Here is a 26613-nt window from a genome sequence, read left to right on the forward strand (position 1 = left end):
TAGGACAGACCAGGGCATCATTGCTCTTAGACCGGAAACCCCCATGACTGCTGGTTGTCTTTACCTCATAGAAGCCACGCACTAAGCTCTCTGTTTGTTGTACCACACCCCTCTCAATCCTCCACTTCACCATCCTCTCGATGTACTCCTTCTTGTTCTTCTCTGTGACCGGGATATTGGCACCCCCTGGCTTTAATTCTCGTTCAGTAATCTGAGATTAAAAAACAAAAGAACTGACCAGAAAGTAATATGCTTGATGTTATAACACCTAGCAAAGACAGCTAGTTACCTGTCCTTGTACTGCGGTGCATCCTATGAACACAGCACATGCATATAGAGGCACTCAGTAACCCCTAGACATTGAGCTAATGTTTGAAAGCCTCAGTGGTTAAAAAAAAATACAGGGGTGAATGGTTAAGTTTTAAATCCTGACTAACAGTGTGAGTTTTTAATCCAGATGGATTCCAGATACTCATCCTTTGCTATTTGAATGTTTGACAGAAACCATTTCCACAAATTCCTCTAAGATTTAGAATCAACTGTACCTAGAGATCCAATATTAAACTATAGATTTATTTAGGGAAATAGATTTGCACTCAAGTAAATGTTGAGAACTCAGTTTTCAAAACACATGAAATTCAGAAAAAGCAGCCAAATATTAGTGTCTAATAAGAATTAATACATAATCTTTGAGAAAAAAATTTTAACCTATCCTTCCACCAACTTTGAAATATAACCAATGTGTTCTCTGTTTTCAAGACTTCTACAAGATATTGTTTACATTCCCTCAGCTTCAAAACAATCAATTTTAGTTCTTAAATATGAAAGAGAACTAAATACATATTCCAGCTATATATTTGAATATTCAATTCTAGGACAGCATAAACTATTAAAAACTATATTCTATTTAAGACATATTCTAACCTTTTTTTGTAGATAGTTTAGTTGGAAATAAAAGGAAGATGGCTTATAACATAAAGGCTTATTATAATCTATAAATGAGAACATCTTAATCTGCAACTGGCATTAAAATAATTTTGTAATTGAGATTATGGTAACTGAATATAATCTTGGGTTTAAATCACCCAGTAAGTCACAAATAAACAAGCATTTGATCATAGCCATGTTTGATCAAATTTTTTCACCAATAGCTTTCAGTTCCCACACAGAGATGTGCCCATACACACCTGCCCAAAAACTTCTTCATTCACAGTGAACGTGAGGTCTAGGATGTCGTGAATATCATTGTCTTTCATCCACTGTAAGCTCTGGTGGAATTCTTCATCGAGATATTCTAGATCACTCAGGTCACACAGACTAAGGTGACAAACAGAAACAAATATGTAGGCATGGCTATTAGCAAAAATCTAGAGTCATGAGAAAAGAAACTAAGAATTAATAACAAGAATAAGATACACGTAATAAGCATATTCTTAGTCAAATTCAGTAACCAAATTGGTGAAATAACTCAGAAATTTGGTATTAGTTTAAAAATTCTGGATATATAAATGGCCATAGGAATCACTTAGCTTGTCTCTGCTTTTATATATAGAACTGAAGGTACAAAGAGTGGTTATCATTTACACAGTCATCCAAAATTAATGCCAGATCTGGAACTGGAACTTGGGTTGACAACTTGGATCCAGTATTCTTTTTGTTGTTATTGTACTGGGAATTGAACCCGAAGGCACTTTACCACTGAACTACATCCCCAAGTCCTTTTCATTTTGAGATAAGGTCTTGCTAAGTTGCTGAGGCTAAGGCTGGTCTTCAACTTGCTATCCTCCTGCTTCAGCCTCCCAAGTGGCTGGGATTACAGATGTGCACCACTGTGTTCAGCTGGATTCAGTATTCTTTTCATTATATTGTACTATCTTAAAATATTGTTCTTCTACTTTGAACTTATACACACACATACACACACTCGCACACACACACACACACACAGAGTATCTTTGCTTTTCATTTTTTTTTTATTAGAGCTTTACAGTTACACATATTAGTTGAGTTCATCCTGATACACTCATACATGCATGGAAATTGATTTCAGTTCACGATTCCCCCCACCTCCTTTTTCCTCCTTTTCTCCCTCCCCTCTCTCATTCTCCTTCCTCCACTAGACTTCCTTTTGCTCATCTACTAACTTATATTTGACTGTTTTTTTATATTATCCTATCCGTTACTTCCTCTTTCCTTTATTTGCTTTAGCTTCCATAAGAGAGATCTTTGATTTCTGAGTTTAGCTAATTTCACTTAGCATAATATTTTCCATTTTCATTCATTATTTTTTTTAAGAATAGATTCTGTGACTCATGTTCACATACATCTCTCTTTTCTTCATGATTCTTCTTTTGTGACTCTGAAAAGAGCCAAAGAACCTCTCTACAATTATAATGACTTTCTATATTTCTTTTTTCTTTCTTTTTTTTTTCTTTTCCATTGCAGGGACAGGATCTATGTGAGGTAGAGTTACTATTATATACCTTGTTATAAGGTGGTAGTAACTAGTTTACTATAGTTATTTTGAAATTTCCCTACGTCAGATCAATTTCAAGGGTCATTTTGTTTGGTTCATTCTAAAAATTTATTAGCTACTGGATGAGCTTGATGTTGCTGGTCTCAGGAGTGAGTGGTCTCACTAGGGAGACAGGTACACAGTATATAATTTAATATAAGGTGATTACTGGCAATATAGGGTAGATTCAAGCACTTTTTAAAATGCATGAGGTAGGTATGGGGAACTGTCAGAGCAAACAGGAGTGGCACAGCATTTGCTTTGACTTGAATATTGAGGTAAATCTTTTTAAAGCAGATGATGCCTACATTCAGTCTTTTGGGATGTTTAAAAGCCAGAGAGACAAAAATGAAATGACTAAAAAGGAAATAAAGAGGATAAAGAATAAACATGAACAAAACACACAGGCATGAAGTGTAGAACACTCCCAGCACATGGGCAGCACCAGCACACTAACCACAGTACATAATATCCAGAGTATGAGGCTGCAAAGGTGGCTGGGATTAGGTCCTGAGTGTCACTTGAAGGAGTATGGTGATTCAGAACTACCAAAAGGGTTTAAGACAGGAATGACATGATCATGTGGGAGTGGTAAATTATAAATCTCCTCTGGAAGCCACAATGTAGATGACTATTTAAAATGGGATTGAGACCACTTCAGTCATCTGGCACAAATAAGATAAAGGTTCTAATTAGGGCAGGCCATCAGAGAGTAATTTGGTAAATTTGAGAATTATTTAGGAAGTAAACATGCAGAAATCCGTAAATGGATTTGTATGGAAGAGGTCTAAAATGGGGTGGCAAATGAACTCGTGTCACAAGCCAACTCTGATTAATTAAAATAGTCTTGAGTGCTATAAAGTTGAAAAGATTTCTGAGGCCACATGAGCTTAGTGGGGAAAAGTATCATAAACGATTTGTAAACTATTCCATGGGAATAAGATCAGATATGGGAAAGAGTAGAAAATGTACTCTGTATTTGCCATCCCCGTTTTAAGGATCATTCTTGATTTCTGACTAGTTGCCAAGAATAGGAACATAATTAACTGCAACTGGACACATGGGGGAAGGTATATTTTTAGATCAGGGAAATGGTGAGTTTGGCTCTGACCATGTTGATTGTGAGGTCCCTGTGAGACATCCAAGCAGAAACATTCACAAGTTGACCATGTGAGCTTGCAACTCAAGAGAGATCAATTCTGAGGGAATCCCCAGGATGTGAGACAAGTCTTGAAATTTCCCTATGCTGGCCTTTGAGCCAACAAAGCACAGGCCAAAGATGAGAGCTTCAGGAACATGGAGATCTCAGGGCAAGTGAGAGGAGAGGCTGATAAAGGAGACAGAAAGGTAGGACAAGAACTGGGAGATCAGAGTGTCACAGATGCCAGGGGAGTAGAGACCCAAGCATAAATGGGGTTGGGGCAAGTGCTCAATGGTATTTGAAGCATCAGAATGGTCCAATCAAGTAGAGCTAAAAAGTCCTTGCAGATTTTCTTTAAAAATCTCCACATGTTACTGGTGGGAAAGAACCTAAACTAACATGTGTCGAGGGTATGAATCTGGGGCATGTGTGAACAGTGGTATACCTTTACAGGAAACTGAAATGAGAAGAGGAGAGGTAAGGCAGTGAAAGGGGAAGATGTGACAGGGACTAGGGAGGAGGAAATAGTCCCCTGGCTCAGTAACAGCTGTGAAGATGTTGAAAGGGAGGCAGAAAGCCAGGTATCGCAGCAACTTGGGAGGCAGGAAAAGCCCTCCTACTGACCTCCCTACTGACCAAGGGTGCATAAGAAACATTTTATTTGCATTCATTTGAGTTCTAGGCTTCTGTTTTACAGAAATCAGGTCCATAGTTTCAGTAAGGGAATGAGATGGATAGAACCAAGCCATGTTTTGGTGCCTTCCCACGGCAAATCTGAGCTACCACTCCATAGGCAGTTGCCCTCTGTTCAGCCTTGGAAATTACTACATACAGACTATAAGACAGGAATGGGGTTTGCCCTACATTTTATAACAATTGCAATCTATCATGGTGATAACAATGAAGAAAAGTTCTATGAATGCTTAATTTTCATCTGCCATCATAAATTGCTGTTTTGTACATAGAGAGATCTCAAGAAAAACATGGTGCTGTCTCCCCCTAACAACCACACCCAATATAAAACCAAATCAAAACAAAGGAGAATGAAAATTTGACTGAGAGTAAGAAGTTGAAAGTCTGCATGAAGAAAAACATAAAATGCATCTCATAAAGGACAGGGGGCTGTGACTCACCAAGAAGAACCCACAACTATTTTATTAATAATCAGCATTATACCACAAGAATTCCAGGGCTGTATTTGAAGTACAATCATTTTGAAGAAACATGTGGGGTTGCAACAAATGAGAATAAATTAAGAGTAGAACAAAACTAAGACTTTGGTCGCTAGACAGGAATAAAAGGTCAGAAGCAGGGAAAACACAGTAACTGTATTTGAAATTGTATTAGTTTCCAAAATCAAAGCCACTGTTCAATTTAATAACAGCAGATTTGCAATACTGAACAGATATTTAAGGAGTCTGACAGAAGACTCTTCAATAAACACTGCATTTTTACATGCTAATTACAAAAGCAACAAAAAATACACTTACATTCTGAGAAGAGCCTTATAAAAGGGCCGTGTGAAGAAGGCATCCAACAAATACTGGTGAATTAGTGCAAGACCTAGGATCCTACCGCTGAACCGGAACCTACAAGGAAAAACATGAAATAGCTTACAGAACATGGAACAGCTTTTAAATGGTTCTGTTTGCTTTATAGAATGCGTTCTCATTCCAACCACTTAAGTTCATCCAAGATTAATTGCCTACTGAGTTCATGAGAATTTGTGTGCACCTTGGATTGTCTCCATTAGCCAATAATTCATATCTACATGTTGAAGAAATGTGTCTCACTGATATTGAGAGACGAGGTTCCACCATTACCCTGTGTCAGTAATGTCATATTGTAGCATCCCACATCTGACAACATGAATCCCCCATTAGCATTTTAGTGAAATTTCTCCAAACCATTTCTAAGAGATGTGGATGGGACAAGGGAAAGTAGAGAAAATGTCCCCTTCTAGTTCACACATGTGACTATTAGTCGGGTTGTCTAATACAAACTCAGTTGCAATTCTCCTTTGAGGAAAAGCCCAGTTTCAGACTGAGAAAGTTCCCATCACTGTTTTTTTTTTTCAAACCCCATTCCCAAAGATAACGACCACTCTTCAAGAATTATGCATATGGACATTTGGGGGAGTTTCCTCTTGGGACATTCTGTTCTCCAAAAATTTCAAAGCTCACTTCTATTCTGAATCAACTTGGAAACTTTATGACATATATATGGTATGACTCGTTGGCTGATCCAGATGTACACTTGTTTTGTTTATCAAGAGTATCAAGTTTTTAGTTCCTTGAAAGTCTGTTGCCTTCTAAAAGTATAAATCCAGACTGGGATTCATTATATCAATTTGTAATTTTAGTTTCAGGCCACCATTTGAGGTGAGTGCCCAGCAGCTTTGCTTCTCTGTATTTCCACTTACGTTAAAACAACTCCAAGAGCCAGTTAGGAGGACTTCTATTTAAAAAGCCCTGATATTAATCTCATGACTCAAAGAAGTTTTCCCCATGAGTCCTACTCATGTTCTTTGTTTTTTGGTGTTTTTTTTTGTTACTATCAGTAAAAATGAACAGGAACAAGTTAGTAGGAGTTATGCAAATATTTAAAGTCTACAAATGCAGGGATTTAAAAAAGAAGCAAGGACATTTGAAAAGTGCAATTAGAGATTTTCAGAATAAATGCCTCCAGATGGGAATACTAAATCAGTTTTCCTTGATGATTTTGTGTGAGAAATTAAGAAAGTGGCAATCCCTGTCATAAACTTCAAGTGGTTCATAGGGTGAATGGAGCTCCAGCTGTCCCAGCACCCAGCCTACCAGTGTCAGCCACTTCCCCAAGAGCTACCAGAGACACAGCCTGCCCTCCTGCTCAGGACCTCCTTTTCACCCCGACCCAGTTCAGAGTTCAAAGACACCCAAAGGTGCAGAGAGGTATCTAGGTTTTTTTTTTCTGGGAACCTAAAAACATCTGTAACTTTTTTCTGATGGGGTAAAGCTTTTGAATTCTGTCCAACTCACTTAAAATTCATCTTACGTAACATAATCTATTCCAAGCTTAGAGATGGCTTGTGTATTTAAATTTGACAACAAAAATGAGAGTCAAATGAGGTATTTAACTGATATAATTTTTGTTTAAGGGGAAAAATGTTAAAAGAATGTGGACTTATATTTTAAAAAATAACATCACAGAAAATCAACTGAAGAAAACTTACAGAAAAACAACAACAATAACAACAACAACAGCTACTTACCATTCATGATGATTGTCTACAAAAGCAGACATGGGACTTATTTGTACTGTGTATGTATCATTGGCTGAATATTCAAATAAGCCATAATAGGGGTTAAAGAGTTCTCTGGATACCAGGAAGAAAAACTCTCTGGAAGGCCCACTGTAATCCAGCCTGTAAAAGAATCCACAAAAAGAATAATCAGCTTTTATTTTTTTCTAGATATTAGGCATATCTTCTCCTGATCTCAACTTTCTACAGAATGTTCATTATAAGATGAATTGTTTACATACCAGGACTGTCCAAAGTAAATTGAACAAATTCCTAATCTCACCATGTCTTGACCCAAAATAGTAAATGGACACTTATGTGGAATATATCTAAAATGAAGGCATCAACCTATCAGATGATGCATAAAATATACAATAATGATTTTAATAAATATGTATAGGCATTTAAAAATGTCTGAGGAAAGGCTATGGGGAAAGGGAGTGCAGTGTGGAAACTATTTACACAGGGTAAAGCCAGAGGGAATCCATTTATGGGACATGGCATCCATTCATGGGACACTGAGTCCTCATGGAATTTCTGGAACATTTTTGAATGAGGGAAGAAAAAGACTTTTGTGAATCAGGGAATGTTACAAATACAAGGCTCCCTTGGGATATCACAGCAAAAGAAAAAAAAAAGAAGGAATAGGATGCAAAGGAAAACTTTGAATTATAAAACATCACAGAAAATTAAAGAAAACATGAGGCTGCATAAACCTCTCTAAGAAGGCATTTGAAGAGGCTCTAACTTTAGCACCTGAACTACACTGTAAATTCCACTGTACTGACAGAGACATCTGGGTCAATGTGAAGTAGAAGAAAAGATTATGTTGAGTTTTAGGAATGACAAGTGGCCAAAAATGCTGAGAGCAAAAAATGCAGTAGAGGGGAGTTTGCAAGAAAGCAATTTGATCTGGTAAATTTGAGCTGAATGATATAATTGCATCTACCTATGATAAAAAACACACACATAGATTCAAAGACAGGAAGGAAAGCAGAGAGGGAGTAAAAGCAACTGAGAAGTTGGGGTGGTAGGATTATGGGTGATTTTTTCCCCTTAACTTGATTTTCTCTATTCTGTGGACCTATTGCTTTTTTCTTCTTTCCTGTTTTTTTACAAAAAAGAAATCATCTGAGTCTAATCTACTCATGAGATATGTGATATAGAAAAGGATCATATTATTGGCAGAAGAGGGAGTTGGGAGACTAGTAAGCAGAATAAAAATGGCTCTTACCTGTCTTAGTAGAGAATCTAACAGAATTTACACAGTACAGACTCCAACTATTTGCCTACTACTTTCTCAATTTTTGCCTTATTTGAATATGTTATTTCACATTTTGCTTTAATTCCATTTTGATTTTCAATGTAGGCTTCACTTACATACGATTTATGAGGTTTCACTGTGCTAGCTCTATTCCTAATATACGTTAAAAGAAATACAGAAATGTTAAATAAAAACTGTTGATCTCTGCAGCAGTTAAAACCTGTTCACATACCACCAGTGACGTCAATGTGCTCACACCCACACCACACTGACTAAAATCCTGTGCGTGCAGAAAAGTGCCAATAGAGCAGACTCTCGGGGCCAACGGGGACACGGTGGGCCTGCCCCTGGGAGTAACTGAATATAATGCTGTTAACAGTGGCCCCAGGATGGGGGGACTAATGTTGGTTGCCCTGGGGACTCCCAAAGCAGCACTCTGGCTGTCCCCTGGGTGCAGGGATGTACAGCCAATCTTATGCAACCTGCTTGTGGCTTCCTCTCTCTGTCCTACTTCTGGCTTCTAATGCCACCAAGAACAAGTAGAGCACTTCTTCCATTTGAATGTTCTTTATTACTCCATCTTTCTTTCAACAAATACATTTTCCAATTACATTCTAGGTACTAATCTAGATCTCAAAGAGAAACTCTTTCAAAAAGTCACTTTCTGCTCTTACTTATGTCTCTATCTCACACTTCTGCTCTCTTCTGCTCCTTCCCTACCCCTGAGCATGTCCACGTCCTTCACCCTTCTGTCAACGCAGGGGCCATGGCCATCTTAGACTGAGCACAACGCTTGAGGTGAGGTTTTATCATCACAGAGCTCAGAAAAGGGTTTGGAAAGTCTTGGATGCTTTTCTCCACTAATGCAGATCAAAATTAGCGCCTTTTGGGACAGCCACTTTACTTTTTGAGCCACAATGAGCCAGTCAATCAGTTTAAGACTCCAAATCTTTTGTCTATGCTGTTTTAATCTGGGGCTTCCCGTCCTGTCTGTGAATAGTTCTATCTGTACTAGACACAGACCAGTAAAGAACAGTGTTAAATTTTACTTTGTGAGACTCTGTTTCCTACATCTTTCCATAAAGAGAATGCTAATGGATAAAGACACTGTAGGATTTATTTTGTCCAAACCCCTCATTTCACAGAGAAGATGGAGACTGGAAGAAATCATGGACTTGCATCAAACAGAAGCCACAGACCTTCAAACAGGTGTCCTGACCCCAAATTTAATATCTGTTACTCTGAGAGCTTGCCCTTCTGGAAAATTTAAATGTTTGTCAAGACTGAAAACAATATTGTGTATAGAGCAGGGGTTAGCAAACTGTGGCCTGCAGGCCAAATCTGCCCCACCCCCTAGTTTTGTAAATAAGGTTTTATTGGAACACAACTGTGCAGTTTATGTGTAGTCTATGGCGCCACAATGGTGGAGTTGGGTAGGTGCCACAGAAAATGTTTGGTGGGCAAAGCCTAGTATTTCCTATCTGGCTTTTTACAAAGAAAAAAAAAGAAAGTTGCCAACCACTGTTACAAAAAGAAGAAAGGAGGAGGAAAAAGGCCACTTTATTAAAATATCTAGTTTACTATAAATCCTCTTCTTTAGAGTTATGATCTTTCAAGAAAATATAAAATGGCTCCAACATCCCGAGAATATATCTAATCTCAGGGAGTGGCCTCAACTACTAGATAGGAGATGCTTAAAGAGCATCAGTCTATTTGGTCACTGCTCTGTTGGGGTTTCAGACACTACCAAGGCCCACCATACATGAGGATCACAGACAACTGAAAAATAAGGCAAATTCTAAACAGGTCAGTGTTCTTAGAGAGACAAGTGGTACAGTAAAGTAAGTTTGTAACTTTCAGCTTTAAAATGCAGGTTGTTTCTGAGCTATATCTCTGACTGTTAAATAATACTGCACTTAACCACAGTGCATTATAATAATCCATTTACGTGTCTGCCTCCCCTACAAACACTACCATACTTTAACTATACTGAGAGGAGGCACTGTATCTTACTCGTATTTGTATCCCAAGTCCCTTGCCTGACACACATTGTTACTGGAAACGTGGAACTCTCTAATTTTCTAAAGAAAATCTGTTATTTCCATTGTTATTTAACATCTAGCAGAGTGAATGAATTTGCACTAGTTTGCTATTTAGTGGTTCATGGATTGTGACAGGCATAAGTAATGCCAATCCCTTAAAGACCACTCAGTCATAAAACATTGCCCAAAATCACACAAGTGAATTGTGCTTAGGAAGTCCTCGGTGCAATAGCTTCTAACATGGTAAGTTTATTAAAACAATAAAGACCCTGCTGATTGGTTCCTTTTTTATGACAATAGCTGAATCTAGCTGAAGACAAATGACTGGGATCCTGAGGAGTAAAACTGAAAAGTAAAACTACTATCTATCTATCTATCTATCTATCTATCTATCTATCTATCTATATGTATGTATGTATTTTTTCCCCTCAAGAGAGAAAAAAGCTAATAGCTCATCTAAGAGGAAATGTATCTTAACTGGTCAGGATTTTATCTGTTGTGTGTGTGTGTGTGTATGTGTGTTTTTAAAATCTCCAAAAGCATGGATGGGGTCATTCTAAAGCTAAGACAGGCTTTAAACTTTGATTTGATTACAGTCTGAAATTTAGAACTGCATATCTGAGCGCAAGTTGTAGATTACAATTTATGCATAAGTATAAAAATCCAATAAAACATGTCACAGCAGGGTACATAGTACATGCGCTTCCTGAAATGTCTTAGCAACCTCTTCCATATAAATAGTTAATATGACTCATATCACAGAGATCGTTTGTTACATTCCTGTTTTGCCAGTTAGGTTGGTTCCACAGTTAAAGGCTTGGCACAGAAATATAGAAACTGCACAGTGGGTGTGTAGCCACACAACAGCTGCATCTGAGGGCATTTCTGAATAAGCACAGATGTCTCTAGGGTGGCCATGTAGTTTTAAGCCCCGAGTGCTGATAAAGCATTTTAAACATCATCACGTTACTGGGCTGGCACACCACCCCAGTTGTTAGCAGCACTCTGTGTTTGTTAAAATACTGAATTTTATTCCCCCATTCTTTATTTTCAACTAAGAATGACTGAGAACATTCAGTTACGTTCCAGTAGAAGTAGACTAAAATGGAAGAGGATGATGGCCTCAGGAATGACAACATCATTTCCTACAAGTTGGTTCAGGCACACAAGGCCTACGTACCTTCTGATTCACCACAGATATTTATAGCAACGAGGCATTAACCCTTAGCGAATTATGTAGGCCTGGTGCAAGGGGAATTTTGATATAATAAAGGTACACTTGGTGATACCAAGCCAAGACCAAGATACAGGAGCAGCCTTCTTTTATGAGGTTTGAGTTACATAGGTGATCCTGGAAAGGCCTCCTTTCAGAAGAAAATAAGCAGCATCCTAAGTTTAGCTTGAAGCTCTTCAGATTTCTGGGGAATTAATGAACCCCAAGGAATTAATGGACCTTGATTGACTTCTAGAAGAGGACCTGAGCAGTCACGTGTGAGAACTGTTTGTTATTTCATAAACAGGGAGAGAGGAAAGCTGTCAGGTCTCGCCCTCCCTAGTTGTTTTCATTTGCCTGTCTCAGGAGAGGTTACAGAAAGAGCTCAACAGAAAGATAATATAAGTTCCCAAGCCCCTAAACTAAAACTATGTGCACACCTCTCCCTAGACTAAGTGTGGCTTTGCAAAACAGACGATTGATCTCATATAGATGGTGCCTCATGCATAATGAAACTCATTCTTTATTAAATAAAGGTGCCTTTTACAGAGATGGCCATGGAGAAAAAAAGAGATGGAACAATCCCAGTGTAAACATCCTCTTTATTCAGGCCATTATTTCATTACTGTTTTGGGTACTCAGAAGTTTGTGGCCTTAGATGCCTTATCAGTACCCAATAGCCTACCTAGCTAACTTTGGATATCACAAGAGCTTTAGTTGCTAAGACTTTTAATTGATAAGAATAAAAAAAACCCTCGAGAATATATAGTATTTTGTTGCTCCTCTCCCTAAACAAGCAACTTCTGGAGAGACCAAAGCCTAATAGAAACAGGCAACCACTGCATGCTATTTCCTGCCACATTCAACCAAGATGACTCAGTTTCCAGCCACTCTGCCACTGCTGATCTCCCCACTCCCCACCTTGCAATGCAAGATAATCAAATGCAGTGGGTAAAATTTTAATGACTAGAACAAAACTTGCAGCTCTACCAAATTAAATCACTAATCACAAGGTTGTGCTTAGAAACATTGTTTGTAAAAAGCCAAGCATAACACGAAGAATTATTTTAGTGAGAAATAATAGTTGTAAGCCAATGTCTTTGCATTAATAGGCTCTAGGTTATTTTTGTATTTTTGTAATTGAAGACAGACATCTCCAATATTCTGGAGTTAATTTTACCTAATGTGGAATTTGTAGCCATACTACAAATTTTTAACTAAATTTTTTCATCATTGCTCCTGACTCTCTTATTTCAGGAATGATCTGTACATCATGTTTCAGACTTATGCAAAGAAAAAGCTTAAAGCAGAGATGAAGTCTCTCTGTGAACCTGCTAATTCAAACCATTTTGGAGGGCAGGTAAATACATTATTCTAAAAAGTAAACCTCTTTTTCTTTATGCTTCAAGTAAACTATTGTACCATAATTAATGAGCCAATATCGACACATTATTATTAACTAACATCCATACTTTATCCAGATTTCCTTAGCTTTTACCTAATATGCCTTTCCTGTTCCATGATCCCATCCAGCAAAAACATTACATGAATTAATTATCATTTTGACTGTAGCATTTTCTTAGATTCCTTTGATTATTGATAATGTTGACAATTTTCAAGATTCCTGGTGAGTATCTCCCACAGTGTTCCTCCAATGGGTTTTGTCTGAGTTTTTCCAAGATTGGTGTGAGATTATGGGTTTGGAGGAGAGAGATCACAGAACTGCCCCTCTTATCACATCACATGAAGGGTGTCACCGATCAAATGACTTGGAACTGTTGATGTTAACCTTGATTACCTCACTGAAAGAGTGTCTGCCAGGTTTCTCTACTATAAACTTACTTCTTTCCCACATTTTCCACAACTGTACTATTTGGAAGAAAATTCTGTGTACAACTCATATTTAAGGGGTAGGGAGTTATGCTGAATTCTGAAGAAATAATTCACACAGATTTTTCTATTCTCCTCCATTTATTTATATATTTCATCTCATATTTAATCAGTATGGATATTTATTTTATACCTTAGGCTTTATTTATTTTGTTGCTTCTATTATTCCAGGTTTGGCCTTTGGGATCTCTCTCAGTGGGCTCTTGTGTCCCTTTGGCATATCCCCATCCTCATTTTGAAAACCCCTCTACTTTCTGGCAGTCTCTACGAGATTCTTCAGGGTCCATCTTGTATACTTCCTGCCTCAGTCCTAGAATTAACCATTTCTCTAAGGAACCCTAGTGCTTTATATTGAAGAAGGATATTAGAAACAAAGATCTAGGCACCAGATATGTACATTTTAAAATACTCGTTTCTAGACCTAGAGGTGAAGAATTTACAAAATGATATGTTTTAAGGGCACTGAAATTGATGAGGGGGGAAATAACAGGAAACTTCTATTTTTATCGTTCAATGGAAAGATTTGGGTAGCTTTTCAAACTGGGTATTAATTATAATCCCCCCAAAGTTATAATACCTCAATGTGATAGGATCAGTGTGTTTGAAAGGTGGCAAAGGTTCAAAGAATTCAATTTTATGTAGTTTTGAGATCTCTATTTTTTAAACAAGAGTACTGTTTTAGTCTTTCAAAACAGAAGTCTCTGTGCTTCAATAGCAAATGAAGTTTTATGTCTAATAATCTAAATATGTGACATTGGCATGATAAAGACAGGAGTCCAGAAATCCAGGTTCAATAGGCCCTATTAGCATAGGAAGCAGATTTAGAGATCATTCCTGATAACTGAGGTCACACCTCAAAACATCCTCTCCCTTGTTTTCCCTCTGGAATCATAGGAAGGAGACAGGTGATGGAGGCAGGAAACATGTGGACACCAGTGGTAATCAAGCACAGAGGAATCCAGCTCCACTCAGCCTGGGCCTCCTCCTAGGAACCAACGTCATCAGTCTAGATCATGAGAGACTGCTGGAGGATGACCAAGCAAGATCAGCATCTATTCTATTTAAATTTAAATATCAGTGCTTCCAAAGACTCTTCCCTGTACCTCTGAGATCTCAACAAACTGTGGTCCAAGCCAGGCACAGTGGTGCATGCTGGTAGGCCCAGCTCCTTGAGAGGCTGAGGTAGAAGGATAGCCTGAGTCTGGGAGTTCAAGGGCAGCCTGGGCAACAAAGTGAGATACCATCTCAACGAATAAATAAATAAATAAACAAAAACAAAACAAAAATGTGGTTCCACAATGAAAGAAGGCAGTTGGAGTTCTGGGGGAGGAAAATATTCTCATCCAAACCAGACTGGTCCTGTAAGGAAATACTTGGAATCCCATGCATACCTGTGATGAGGCTAACGTTTGCCTTCCTTTTCAATGGTGCACCTGCATCTTTAAGCCAACACAAGCCTGAAGTCATTTATGCAGGTCAGCAATGAAAGACTCAGTCAACTGTCAGGCAAGCTTCTACCGAAACTTTTGTCACATTTTACTTTCTTCTAGTCAAAGCTGGGAGACAGTTATCAGTCACGAGTTGGAATGGTTAAAGTTTCAGCAGTAGGGAAAAAAATCAGGTCTGAGTTCAGGGGTTTTGTTAACATTCCAGTGCAATTCCAAGAATATTGGATAAAAGACGAAAGGCCTGGGTTTCAGTCATGATTTTGCTCTTCCCTCTATTCTATGAGCACAGGCAAGTTATTTTGTACTTTGAAGTCTCCAGTTTATAACCACATACTGCAAGGTTAAGTTTTTTGGAAATCTTCTTTATTCCCAGACATGACTGAGAGTGACAGCCTTAAAATGATCCAAATCAAACAGAAACAAAGAGAACAACATCAGAGTTCAGACAACTATGTGGAATTTTTAAAATTCCCTCTAGTGTCTACAGGGAACTGAAGATGGTGCTGGGACCTCAAATGAGGAAAGACAGAGGGGCCCCAGAGTGGGGGAGAAGGGCGAAAAGAGGGATGAGTGCTGTCGATCCAAGGTGACTTGCAACAACTGAACAACTGTTGTGTCTATTTGGGTGCAACAGACACTGTGGGAGTCATCACCCTTTAGTTTCCTAACTCTCGTCCAGGTGAGCACACTCATAGAAGAGTCATGAAGCTGGACACCTTGGTCTATGGTAGGTAGTTACATTTGTAGGTGTGCTGCCCTCCCAAGGGAAGAGAAAAACTGGGGGTGGAGAAAGAAGAGCCAAGGCCCCAGAGTGATTATGGTGGAAGCCTCCTGGTAGAAAAGCAGAATTCTAACTTGTGATGCTGAAACTGAACTTATTTAACAGGTGAAGCAAATTGTACCCAGCACTCGAGGGCAGAACACAAGATCTTAGATGTTAAAATGCAATTCACTGTTGTTTTTTACCCCTCAAAGTCTCACTTTCTTCCCTTTGAGAGAAAGAGAGATGGAGAGAGAAGAAACCAAACTAGTCTCCTGCTCTCAAAAATGATCATAGCTACAAGACTTTAACCAAAGAATTTCTATGTCAAATGATTTAAAAACCAGAGGAAGCCTTAAAAAAAAAAAGCTGAAATGTTTAAGTGTATGAGAACAGCACTTCCTGCCAGAAGGATTTCCTGTTTCAGGCAACCACAGCGACATGGAGAAACATCCGCCCTGCAGCCACAGCCTGTGTTCCCCAGCCACTTCTCTGTTCTCCTCACCCTTCCTCCCCGACGAAGGTGACATACAGCTTATTCCTCTGCAGATCTTTTCTGGAGTAGCCCATAATCTGATTAAAAGCATCTTCTAGCAAGTGATCTCTTCGGATAATTAACCTGTCCGTAAAGAGACAATTGGGAAAACACAGATTATTTCCTCTTCCTTATCTTTCTAGAGCCTGGCACCTGCTATTTAATTTCTATTTACCACAATTAACTAGGCTAGAGGTAAAGTTACTTACTACCATCACTGTCTGCATTAAAAGTACACACTTGTTCTTATTTCTTAGCAGCATTAACAAACATTACATAAGAGACTTGAGGGTAAATAAAGTGCCCCACCTTTGGTCTGAAAAACATCCTGAGAGTCTTTTCTGAGTGGCCAGTCACTTATCCAGAAGAAAAATGATCATACAACAATACACATGCACACACGTGTGCACCCACACACTATACAAACACACACAAACTTTTGTTTACTAAATGAAGAACAACCCTATGAGGTAATGCTTTAAGCCTGAATGCACCTAGACAAGGAATTCAGTTACTAAGACTCTCTCCGGAGAACCAGGAGAAGGGAAAAAAGTCTGTGTCCTCCAAAGCAGAGGAGTTTACAATTGTGCTTAATTTAATTTTTAAATTAAGCCAACCTTGAGATTCCCTAAGGGGTAGATAAAAGTAGATGATGCTCATGGCCAATTAATTTACTTGTGATGATGACATTAAAGTGGTCCTGCCACAGATATCCATTTGCCCTTCATGTAAATGGTAATGGACCAAGAGAGGACAGGGAGGCTGGGTGAATGAAACCGGATGATCCAGACTTTGTAAGTCAAGTGCGACACCATTACAGCTCAGAGAATGATGGTGTTGGGGATGGGGAGATGAAGGTGAAATTGACAATGAGCCCTCCTATGCAGAGGGGTCAGGCACCCAGGTCATAGTGATGCTTCAAGGGAGACCCCCCTCCCCTGCCCTCTCTAGGTGGCATAGTGAGCTGTAGTGGGGACATGGGGAGGAGGGGAAGAGTGGTAAGTAAGGAGTGAAAACAAATCTAGGCCAGACAACATGATGAGGATGTTTCAGTGTCCCCACTGAAAGGGAGGGTGAGAAAGGCAGAAACAACATTCATGACCCATTCTCTTGTAGATGAAAGTTGTCACAGAGAATGAAATAGAGCTAACCATACATTCAAGTCAGCTCAGAAAATAGTAACATGCTGTCAGAGACACGGCAATAATTTAATATCTAATGACTATCCAGGAAGCCAAGAGGTACTCTTTGGGAGAAAAAAAAATTAATCAGCTTTTTATTTTGCCCCTATTTTTACAAGGAAAGCAGTAGTGCATTCACTGCTGGATTTCAAACCTGAAGTTTAATCGTACGTTAACTCTAGAACTACATCTTACATGATACTGTAATTTACAAATGCCAAAATAATCACGCCCACTAAAACATAGGCTCATTGTCCCAAATCACAATTTCCTAAATTTCCGACTACATCCCATCCTTAAACCATCTATAAATCATGTGGTTTGTATTACTTTGACTTACTTTAATTTCCCTGGGCCTTGTCCATATCCTTTAGTCTCTAACTTCCTGTAAAAGTTCCTTAGTTTGGCTTCAAAATCTCTCTTGTAAGGGGCTGGAGCGCGGGCATTGGCACGTTGAGTACCTAGAGGATACCACAGAGGAGGACAAGCTGGGGTTGAGCACTGTCCTTACCTTCATCACATTGCCATGAAGAAACCACCCCCATTAACAAATAAAACCAGTAATACTTTCAGCTTCTGCTTCCCCTCCTCTCCAAGTTGAAGGATATAGCAAAGCTTAACCAGGGTCTTAAGTGACATCTTTGTGGCTTTTTGGTTAAGAATAAAGATCCTCTTTGAGTAGTTACAGGATGCCCATGTTTTTCTCAAATATGTTCCCCTTTTTACTCCAAACTAATATGAGTCAAACGGAGTTACTCATGTCCAGTGATTAACTGTTCAGGATGAAGTATCTTTTCTTGCTGCTGAAATGATATCATGGCAATTCAACAGGAAGCTACTATGTGAAAGTATGTGGCATATAAGGCAAGAATAGTCAGTTTCTATCATTCATTGGACATTCCTCACCCCCCAAATCCACAAAAGGTTTATTCACATATGCACTATAAAAATAAGAAAGATTTCAGATATATAATTATATATATTTGTTATTGCAGGGTAAGGTAGTCTTAGTATAAAAACAATTAAAACATAATTGCAGAAGGTACTTGTCTTCTGGCTGCACAAAGAGTAAATAATAGTGATATTTATTGCATTCCGAATGCACCAAGTGCAGTGAATATCTACAGAATATTTAAAGATATTTATATCATCCAGTAGCTCAGTATAAGAGCATCACAGTTTCTTCCTCTTTCCACAGAAAAATCTTGCTTTGGGTCACAAGCAACAACTTGGGATATTAAACTGATGATGAAATGGGAGTCAGACACAGACATAAAAACACACTGGATATTTCCACCAAGTACTTCCAACTCAATAAAATAAACCAGAAAACACAAATTGTGAAGTCTTGTTCATCACACATCATGTAAGTTCATGAAAAATTTCCTTAACAAATGAATCAGCTGTTATTTATTATTAGTTTATTATTTATTGCTAATACTGTGTTAGATTCAATCATGGATGCTAAAAATGAATAAGGTAGGGTTCTGGCATGACTATCTTGGTTGGGGAGACATAATTAAAACACAGAAAATAATTAGAGCATAAATCCTAAACTAGGTGGTACACAGATTATAAAGCAGAGGTGACAAACCTATAGCCCTTGGACTATCCCCAGTCCTATAAATCTATTTTGTTTGCCCCACTTGCTTTTTCTTTTTTTAGGATTTAAAATTGATTACTGACATTCAAAAATTTAGGAGATTTCAAGTTTAAAAAAAAACTATGTTTTTCTCTTGAAAATTATTTGGGAAATATTACAACAACCGGCTCGCATTTCTCTGGGGAGACAGGAGCAGCTGTTCTATTAAACCAGGCCTGTGTTCTTCCCTCTGCCATAGCTACTCAATGACACTGGCTGCCTGGCCTCCTAGTATTTGCTTTTGATATCAGTGGTATAGAAAAGTTACAGTGATGTCACAGAAAAGTAATGAGCACAGGTGGAGATTAAATTGAAAAAGACCTAAGGAGGGAGTCTTAATTGAAACCAAACCTTGAAAATGGAGGAGAATCTCTATTCTATACTGGAACAGGTCAGCAAGAGCTGGAAAAATGATTGCTTCATATTCAGAAGATGCTGAAGAAACCCACTAGCCTAGAGTGAAGGGGGTGTACTGGGGAGTAAACGGGAAATTAAATCAGTCAGAAGTGCTGGAGTCGAATTAGGAGAGGAATTTTAAAAACCTAGCAGAGGAGTTTGGCATGGTGCAGTGAACAGTGGAAAGCCTTTATAGGTTCTTCGGCAAGGGAATAACATACAAATGGTGTTTCATTAACAAAATTATTTTCAGAGTGTGTTGGACCGATTAAGGGTGGGAAAGAGGAAAGGAAACTAGAGGGTGGATACCCAGTTAGAAATTGTTGTAGCAACAAGGCCTGAGGGGATAAGGACTAGTCAGGAGGGTGGTGACTCAGAGGAACATTTACAATGTGAAATATGAATTGGTAACAGTAGAAAAGTAAGGAAGAGGAATGGGAAACCCCGATAACATCGATTTTCAACAATAACAATAGCTATCATTTGTTAAGTGCCTGTTATATTAGGGATGATGCACTTTACATAGGGATCTTGAGAAATCCTCCCAAGTCTATGAAGTGGCTGTTATTATTATTACTATCATCATTATCACTTGGCAACTAAGGAAAACAAAGATGCAGTTTCTTGTCCAGGTCATATGCCACTGATAGTAGTAGGTTTGGGACTGGAGCCAGGTCAGCTTGATGCTGAAAGCATTGTGGGAAATGATGCTGGTGGAGAGAAGCATATGAAGCCTTATACATACTGAGCTGGAGATGACAGCTGGTCAGGTGGATGTGCTCTACAGGTACTTGACAATATAGTACTGGAGTGTGAGTGAGAGACCAGGGCTACATCAGTGGACTACATGAGTTAGTGTATAGGTGACACTTTGTGCAGTGTCTGCTGCATAAGAAGCTGTCATTGTTATCAGCATAGAGGTAACAGTAAACACATGGGGAAATGTGTTGGGGTTTTAGGAATGGATATTGAAAAAATTGACTACTGATCAGTGATCTGTCAGGAGATCTGTTTGTACAATTAGGAATCTTTTACTCCAAAAGCTAAGAGTTATGTCAAAAAGAAAAAAAGTAAACTTGACCTTAAAAGATCTAAGAAGCAGAAGAGACTCCTAGCAAGATCTCAGTCTTGACTGCATATTAGAAGCACTTAGGAAGCTTTTAAAAATCCCGAAGTTCAAGCCACACCCAAAATGCATTACATCAGAATCTGTGGGGGTAGGACCCAGGCATAAGTGTTGTACACAGCTCTCCAGATGGTTTCTCTGTGCAACCATGGTTGAGAACCAGGATTCTCTTTACAGGAAGATCAAATGTAACCAGCAAAACATGTGGGCAGCATCCAGGGGTTAACCCAGGAGGAATGCTTCCTGCATGTATGAAAGACATCATTTGCTCCACAAAGAAACATGAACTCCATGAGCACAATGCTGCCCTCCTGGGTGGATGGGGGAGGAGGGCAATGAAGCACAAATCCTTGGTGCTCCAGTCTAAGAAACTGCAGACGAGTAACCCAGACAGCTCAGAAGACAGCCACAATGAATCAGCTTTTAAGAGTACAATCATTCATAGAGAAGAGGAAAATGAAGAACAAAGGACTGAATGAAAATCTTTCAAGACTCAAAAGAAACATGATTCTTTAAGAGTTGATTACTTTAAGAAACAGCACATACACTAGAGCTGTATAATTTGAGATGCTTAAAAGGATGTGGGAAATACCACAATGCATTCCATCACTATCAGCACAGACATAATAAAAATTAGCTCTGACTCCATTCACACGCTAGGTAAAGCGATTTCATTATGGAGGCTCTGGAGACAAATTATTCAAGGCAAAAATTCTTTTCCTAATACATCTATTATGAAAAATCACTTATATATGCTTCAGCATTTAAAAATTACAGTAAATTATGCTCTGGTCTTTGTCAAATTCTTAATTACAAGTCAGGTGCAACTGCCAAGAGATTCCAGGGGAGGAATAATGCTACTTCTGTTTTGAAAACCAAAAATGTTCCTGGAAGCTTCTGCTAACAGTATTGTATGGGAACCATAACTTCCGGTGAAGTTCTAGGATAGGATGTTCTCACAGAGAGGTGCCTGTATGGTCTTCACAGTCTTACAAAAGGAAATCAGATACCAAAGGTCAATGTTGCATCTAGTAAGTGATCAAATGAGGAACTGACTTCATGTATGGTCAGCATTATACTAATCATTTGGAGGAAAATATTTCAGTATTAGATATTAGTGTGTTTTTTTTTTTCTTCTTTGTCATTGCTAGGCACACCTAAAGAACTTTCATAGAATGGTACAGGATTTCTATTACTATTAGAAAATTTCTATACTATTATAGAAATCATTACTATTATTAGAAAATTGCAAATTAAAGAATTCTACCTGACAAAACATTTTAAACGACACTAGAAAAATGTTGGCGTTCAACTCCCGAGAAATCTCAGTCTTTTTCTGATACTGGTGTGCAACTTGGAACTCAGATGACTTTGATGACTAGCACTTGCCCTGCACCGGATAGGGTTTGGAGCTTGGCCTAATCCACAACAGCTCTAGGCCTCTGTTTTGGGATGAAGTTGGAAATCCCCTTCTTTCTTGGTTTATTTTCCACCAAAAAAAAGAAAGAAAAAAAGAAAAAGAAAGAAAGGAAAAAAGAAACAAGAAAGAAAGAAGCTCTTCATATGATTTAAACAACAACAACAACAATTCCCTGTGTGTATAAACAAACTATTGAGCATTACAATAATTTCTGGAAGGCTCTACCTTCTGAACCATAGTTCAACACTGAAACTGATGGAAATAATAAGATAAATAAATAAAAAGCAAAACCTCAGAACTAGCTGGCACAAAACAAGTGCTGAATCCCTCACATTTTTGCTTTATTCTCTAAGAGTAGTAAAAGGCCCTTGGGTCATATTTTGAGTTTGTGGATGCACATGTACATACCATGCATTGAAAACAATTTGATGCTCTGATTTCTCAGACTTTGGCAAAGAAGCAACTTATAAAGGGAATGCTGACAGGCATGACAATGACCGGCATCCTAATAGGGATGAGAACATGGAGGACTACCGAAAAGCAAAAGCTCTCTACTGCTAAAGACATATCTGAGAGGAGAGAGAGCTGGGGGAGCAAGGTGGAAGGGTATAGAACGAGCAGTTGGTAAGATGCTAACACTCTGCAGGGAGAGAAAGAGGAAAAGAAGATTTTATGAGAGTCCCACCATGTGTTGGATGAAATAATCCCTTTTACAGCCCATTCCCTCAAGAAAACCTTCAGTGAAGACCCTCAAGTTGCTCTCCAGGGCTCTTTGAGTCTGTTTACTTCCTCTTAGTGTGACCTTGTGCAGGTCCTAGCTTCCCGTTGAGTCCTAATCAAGTGACCACAGCTCTGCACCATAATAGGCACAATGATCTCCGAAACCATGAAATCTCCTCAATGAGCTGTGTATATGAAAGCAAGGAGAAATATAATGTACTTATGAAGAGTTTCAGCAAATAGTCGGTTAAACAAATTCTCATGTAGTTAAAGTCATAGCTTTGATTACCTGGAAAATTCACATAAGGGAGCACATCTCCAACAATATTAGATAAATTAGGTGTTACTGCATTTAAATTCCTAGAAATGTTCACTTAAATAAACTTCTGGGTCCCCTATTTGGCATAATAAACCATATGGTATTTGCAAAGATCTTTTCCTTCTGGCAGAGCAGAGGTTGGGATTGGCATTATAAAGGTCCTAGAAAAATGAACCTTCACATTCCAAAATTTTGACAAATTTTAAGTGAGCACTCTAACAGCTGCAGAAAGCAGTGAGTCAAAGTTTCCAAAGCCCCTCTCTCTTCTGTATGTGAAAAGACCCATAAATGTGCTTGGAATGAGGAAAAACGTGGAAATACTACCAGGTTCCTGGGCATTCTGAATGAAGATCATTAAAATTTATTGTTGTCATAATTTTCACAATGTTATTCTCACACCACTTAAGGGGGTAAAATTCCACTTATGATAAAAAGGATCAGGCCACTTTAAAATATTAGTTTTACCAAACCTTCAGGAATACTGGTAGAAGAAGCTATTTGACTTAAAGAAACAGAAGATTCCTCCACAAAGGAAACGAGGCTAGCAAGTCCTGCTCTTCTATCATGTGGAATTAGTTACAGCTACTTCCACTGATATCAGGCAGTACATCCCAATCTCAAGATCAAACAGGGCCCATTGAAACAGAGTAGGCCAAAAAATGTGGAGATGATTCTTCCTGAAAATTAAAACCACCACAAATGCTGCTAGTAATTTAGATATATTTGGATTACACATGTCTTTGGAAAATGTTTAAATCTAAGCTTCTAGAATGAATTTTAGGACCACCATGGATTACTCATGTGCATTTGGATGCTAAATGAAGAAGTAAACTGGGTCACCATTTTAAATATTCGCACAAAATCAAAGAATGTTCAGCCAGTCTTTAAGAGCATACTTGGCAGGGCTCCTAAGAGAATCTGGTGATCTACCTTTTTCTGAGGAAGGATGGGCCTCAGAAAGAGCCTAGAATGGAGAACCTTGATGGCATGACTGATAATCTACATGGCTTCATTTCTTTAACCATGAACATCAGACGAAACTTTAGCAAAGGTTCATTTGTTTGTTTGTTCTTTTCTTCTCTATCACTCTTGTTTTTTTTTTTGTTTTTTGTTGTGTGTGTGTGTGTGTGTGTGTGTGTTACTGAGGATTGAACCTCCCAGGGTCTAGCACACCCCCAACTTTTTTTTTCACCTTTAAATTTTATTTTTAGACAAGGTCTTGCTAAATGGCTGAGGCTAGCCTTGAACTTGTGATCCCACTGCTTCAGCCTTCCTAGTAGCTAGAATTATGAGTATGTACTACTGTGCCCAGCCTAGCATAGGTTCTTACTAAAAAAAGACCTCCCTGAATGACGAAATGCCTAAGCAGCCAGCTCTGCAAATCAGTAAGGCGTGGATCCAGTTATGAATGACTCATATATGGACAAACTATGCTTCTTGGGAGAAAATTTCCAGAAAGAAAGAAAAAAGGATAAATTAACATTTCTTGGAGGTCTGCTAAGTTCCAGCATCACTAAAGGCATTTTTCCAAAAATAACCATCAGAGGTAAAGTGACTATCCTTATGTCCATTTTATAGAAAAAGAAATATTCAAGATCAGGGAAGGAGGTGAATTTACTTCAAGTCACACAGCTGGTAAATGACTAAGGTCAGCTATGTATTCCATCAGTTTTTTCCCCTATATCTTTGAACTTACTTGTAGTGTCAAGAATATTTCCTCTCACCTGGTGTCATCTGAACAGTTGTCTCCAACTCTTCCAGAGTTGGCCCATGCTCTTCCTTTCTGTGTCCTGCCTTCCCAAAGGCCTGTGTTGTGATGGCTGCTTTTTGCCTCATTCAATAAACCATTCTCCTTCCACCCACCCTGTGACTGCTCCAGGTACATGCTCAACTACCCTACCCCCAAAGACCCTTTCTTCACTTTCTCCTCTGCCTTTCCTTTCTCATCAACTCCATGCTTTGTGAAAAGAGCATGCCACACTCCTGGCTTCTACTTTACATCCTGCATCATTCTATAACTGGTCATAATCCAGTTTATTAGTTCATAGACTCTTTAGCAGAGATCGTTTATAACTTCACAATTTTAAGATCTAATGGCCTCTCCTCAGACCACATTCTTCTTGAAACCTTTGAGCATTTTTCTCTGTGAACTGCATCCCCTTGAAAACTGACTCCCCTCAAAAGACTTTCCTAATTCTATGCCCAAATCCATTGGCTCACCTTACTTTACTCTCCTCAGCCCATCACTTAAATATTGAGGCTCCCCATGTCACCATCAACTATTTTCTCTTCTTTTCACTGGCATTCCTCCCTACTTCCTCTAAACTACACTCTGGGCTTCAATTACCACCAGTACACTCAATTCCTGGCTATCAACCTCTACTTCACTCCATGACTATTTTTTCCAGATGTCTTTGTGTATTTCCAGCTGATGGCCCAAAGATTTCTCAACAAAATACATCCAAAACCAAATTCATTTCACCTCTCATTTCAAGTCTAACCTTCTTCTCCTTCTTGGTAAATGGTGCTGACATTTACCTAGCAATGTAGGTAGTAAGGACCTTCGATTCTGCCTTGACTCTTCCCTATATGGACTCAAAGTCCTTGTCTCTGCATCCAACATAACCCCTGCATTTATTCCCATGTCTTCACCCTGTGCCCCAGTCCAGCCTTTTATTCATCGTGTCACAAGGCTAACGTAACAGCTTCCCAAATGGTATCTTGGGCTCCAGTCTCTCATCTATTCTCCATACTGTCACCAAACGAATCTATATTTTTGTTATTCTTCTGTTTATAAGTTTTCAGAGGTTTCTCATGGATTTCTCATTGAGATAAGGCTTCACTGACCAACTGGACCTACTCTACCTTACCAACCTGAGCTTTCAGACCTCCTCTTCACTTGTAACTATTAACTTGCCCCTAACAATGCTTTTCATGCTTCTGCACCTTAGCTTATGCTTCCCCATTAACTAGAAAGTTCTTTCTTTGGTCTACTTGGCAGATTCCTATTCATCAGCATCTAAGGGTGACTTCATGTCTGTTATCCTCACCTTCCCCAAACACCCCACCCCCAACACTGAAGGAATAATTGTTCCCACATCTGCGTTCCCATACAAGCTCTTCATTACAGGACTAACAACAGAGTTCAGAGTCATTATTGACTCACTACACCTCCATGAACCCTTCAAAGGCAGACTGCATTATTCATCTGTATACCACCAGGGTTTAATCCAGTGCTTGGATCATAGTTGGATGCTCAATAAATCTGTGTTATGTGAACAAATTAATAGACCTGTTCCTGTCTGCAGTATTCAGTTAGGCTGCAGCTTCATTATCATAGCAATATGTGAAAACACATGTGAAATATCAAAGAACATACAGCGCTTTTAGTGATACCCTGGATGTTTGAATTTATATTGAAACAGTTTTAAATTTTATAGCTGTTAAAGTGTGAAAAATTCATTGCCTATAATAAGGATAAATATAGTCAATGTTCTGTCAGAATTATGTCTACCTTCCTTAAAAAAAGACTCATTTGTTATGTTTCATTTTTTACCATTCATTCATCCATTCATTTACTCCTTCCCTCCTTCATTCACATTCATTTTTCAAAAGAGTTTGAGTTTACAAATCTGAATTTATCTATCAATATGCTCTTTCTGCCCATTTAGCTTTCTTTTTGTTTTTCCTATCTAATACAGTTAGTGAATACTGAAGGGGA

The 26613-nt window shown here is 38.6% G+C and overlaps 1 protein-coding gene across 5 annotated transcripts in view; it reads right to left on the minus strand.

Moving 5' to 3' along the window:
- Hecw2 (HECT, C2 and WW domain containing E3 ubiquitin protein ligase 2) overlaps window positions 1–26613 on the minus strand; it is a 365180-nt gene that overhangs the window by 25717 nt on the left and 312850 nt on the right. For all 5 annotated transcript variants that reach the window (XM_058580338.1, XM_046447322.2, XM_058580339.1 and 2 more), the window contains 6 exons: window positions 17610–17730; window positions 16059–16172; window positions 6907–7059; window positions 5147–5245; window positions 1188–1317; window positions 65–211 (listed from right to left, as the gene is read on the minus strand). In XM_058580338.1, the coding sequence (XP_058436321.1) occupies window positions 65–211; window positions 1188–1317; window positions 5147–5245; window positions 6907–7059; window positions 16059–16172; window positions 17610–17730 (764 nt within the window). The remainder of the gene's footprint in view (window positions 1–64; window positions 212–1187; window positions 1318–5146; window positions 5246–6906; window positions 7060–16058; window positions 16173–17609; window positions 17731–26613) is intronic.

The sequence above is a fragment of the Marmota monax genome, unplaced genomic scaffold (assembly GCF_021218885.2).
Source record: "Marmota monax isolate L192 unplaced genomic scaffold, Marmota_monax_Labrador192_F-V1.1 WCK01_AAM20220418_F8-fsc00007, whole genome shotgun sequence".
Lineage (NCBI taxonomy): Eukaryota > Metazoa > Chordata > Mammalia > Rodentia > Sciuridae > Marmota > Marmota monax.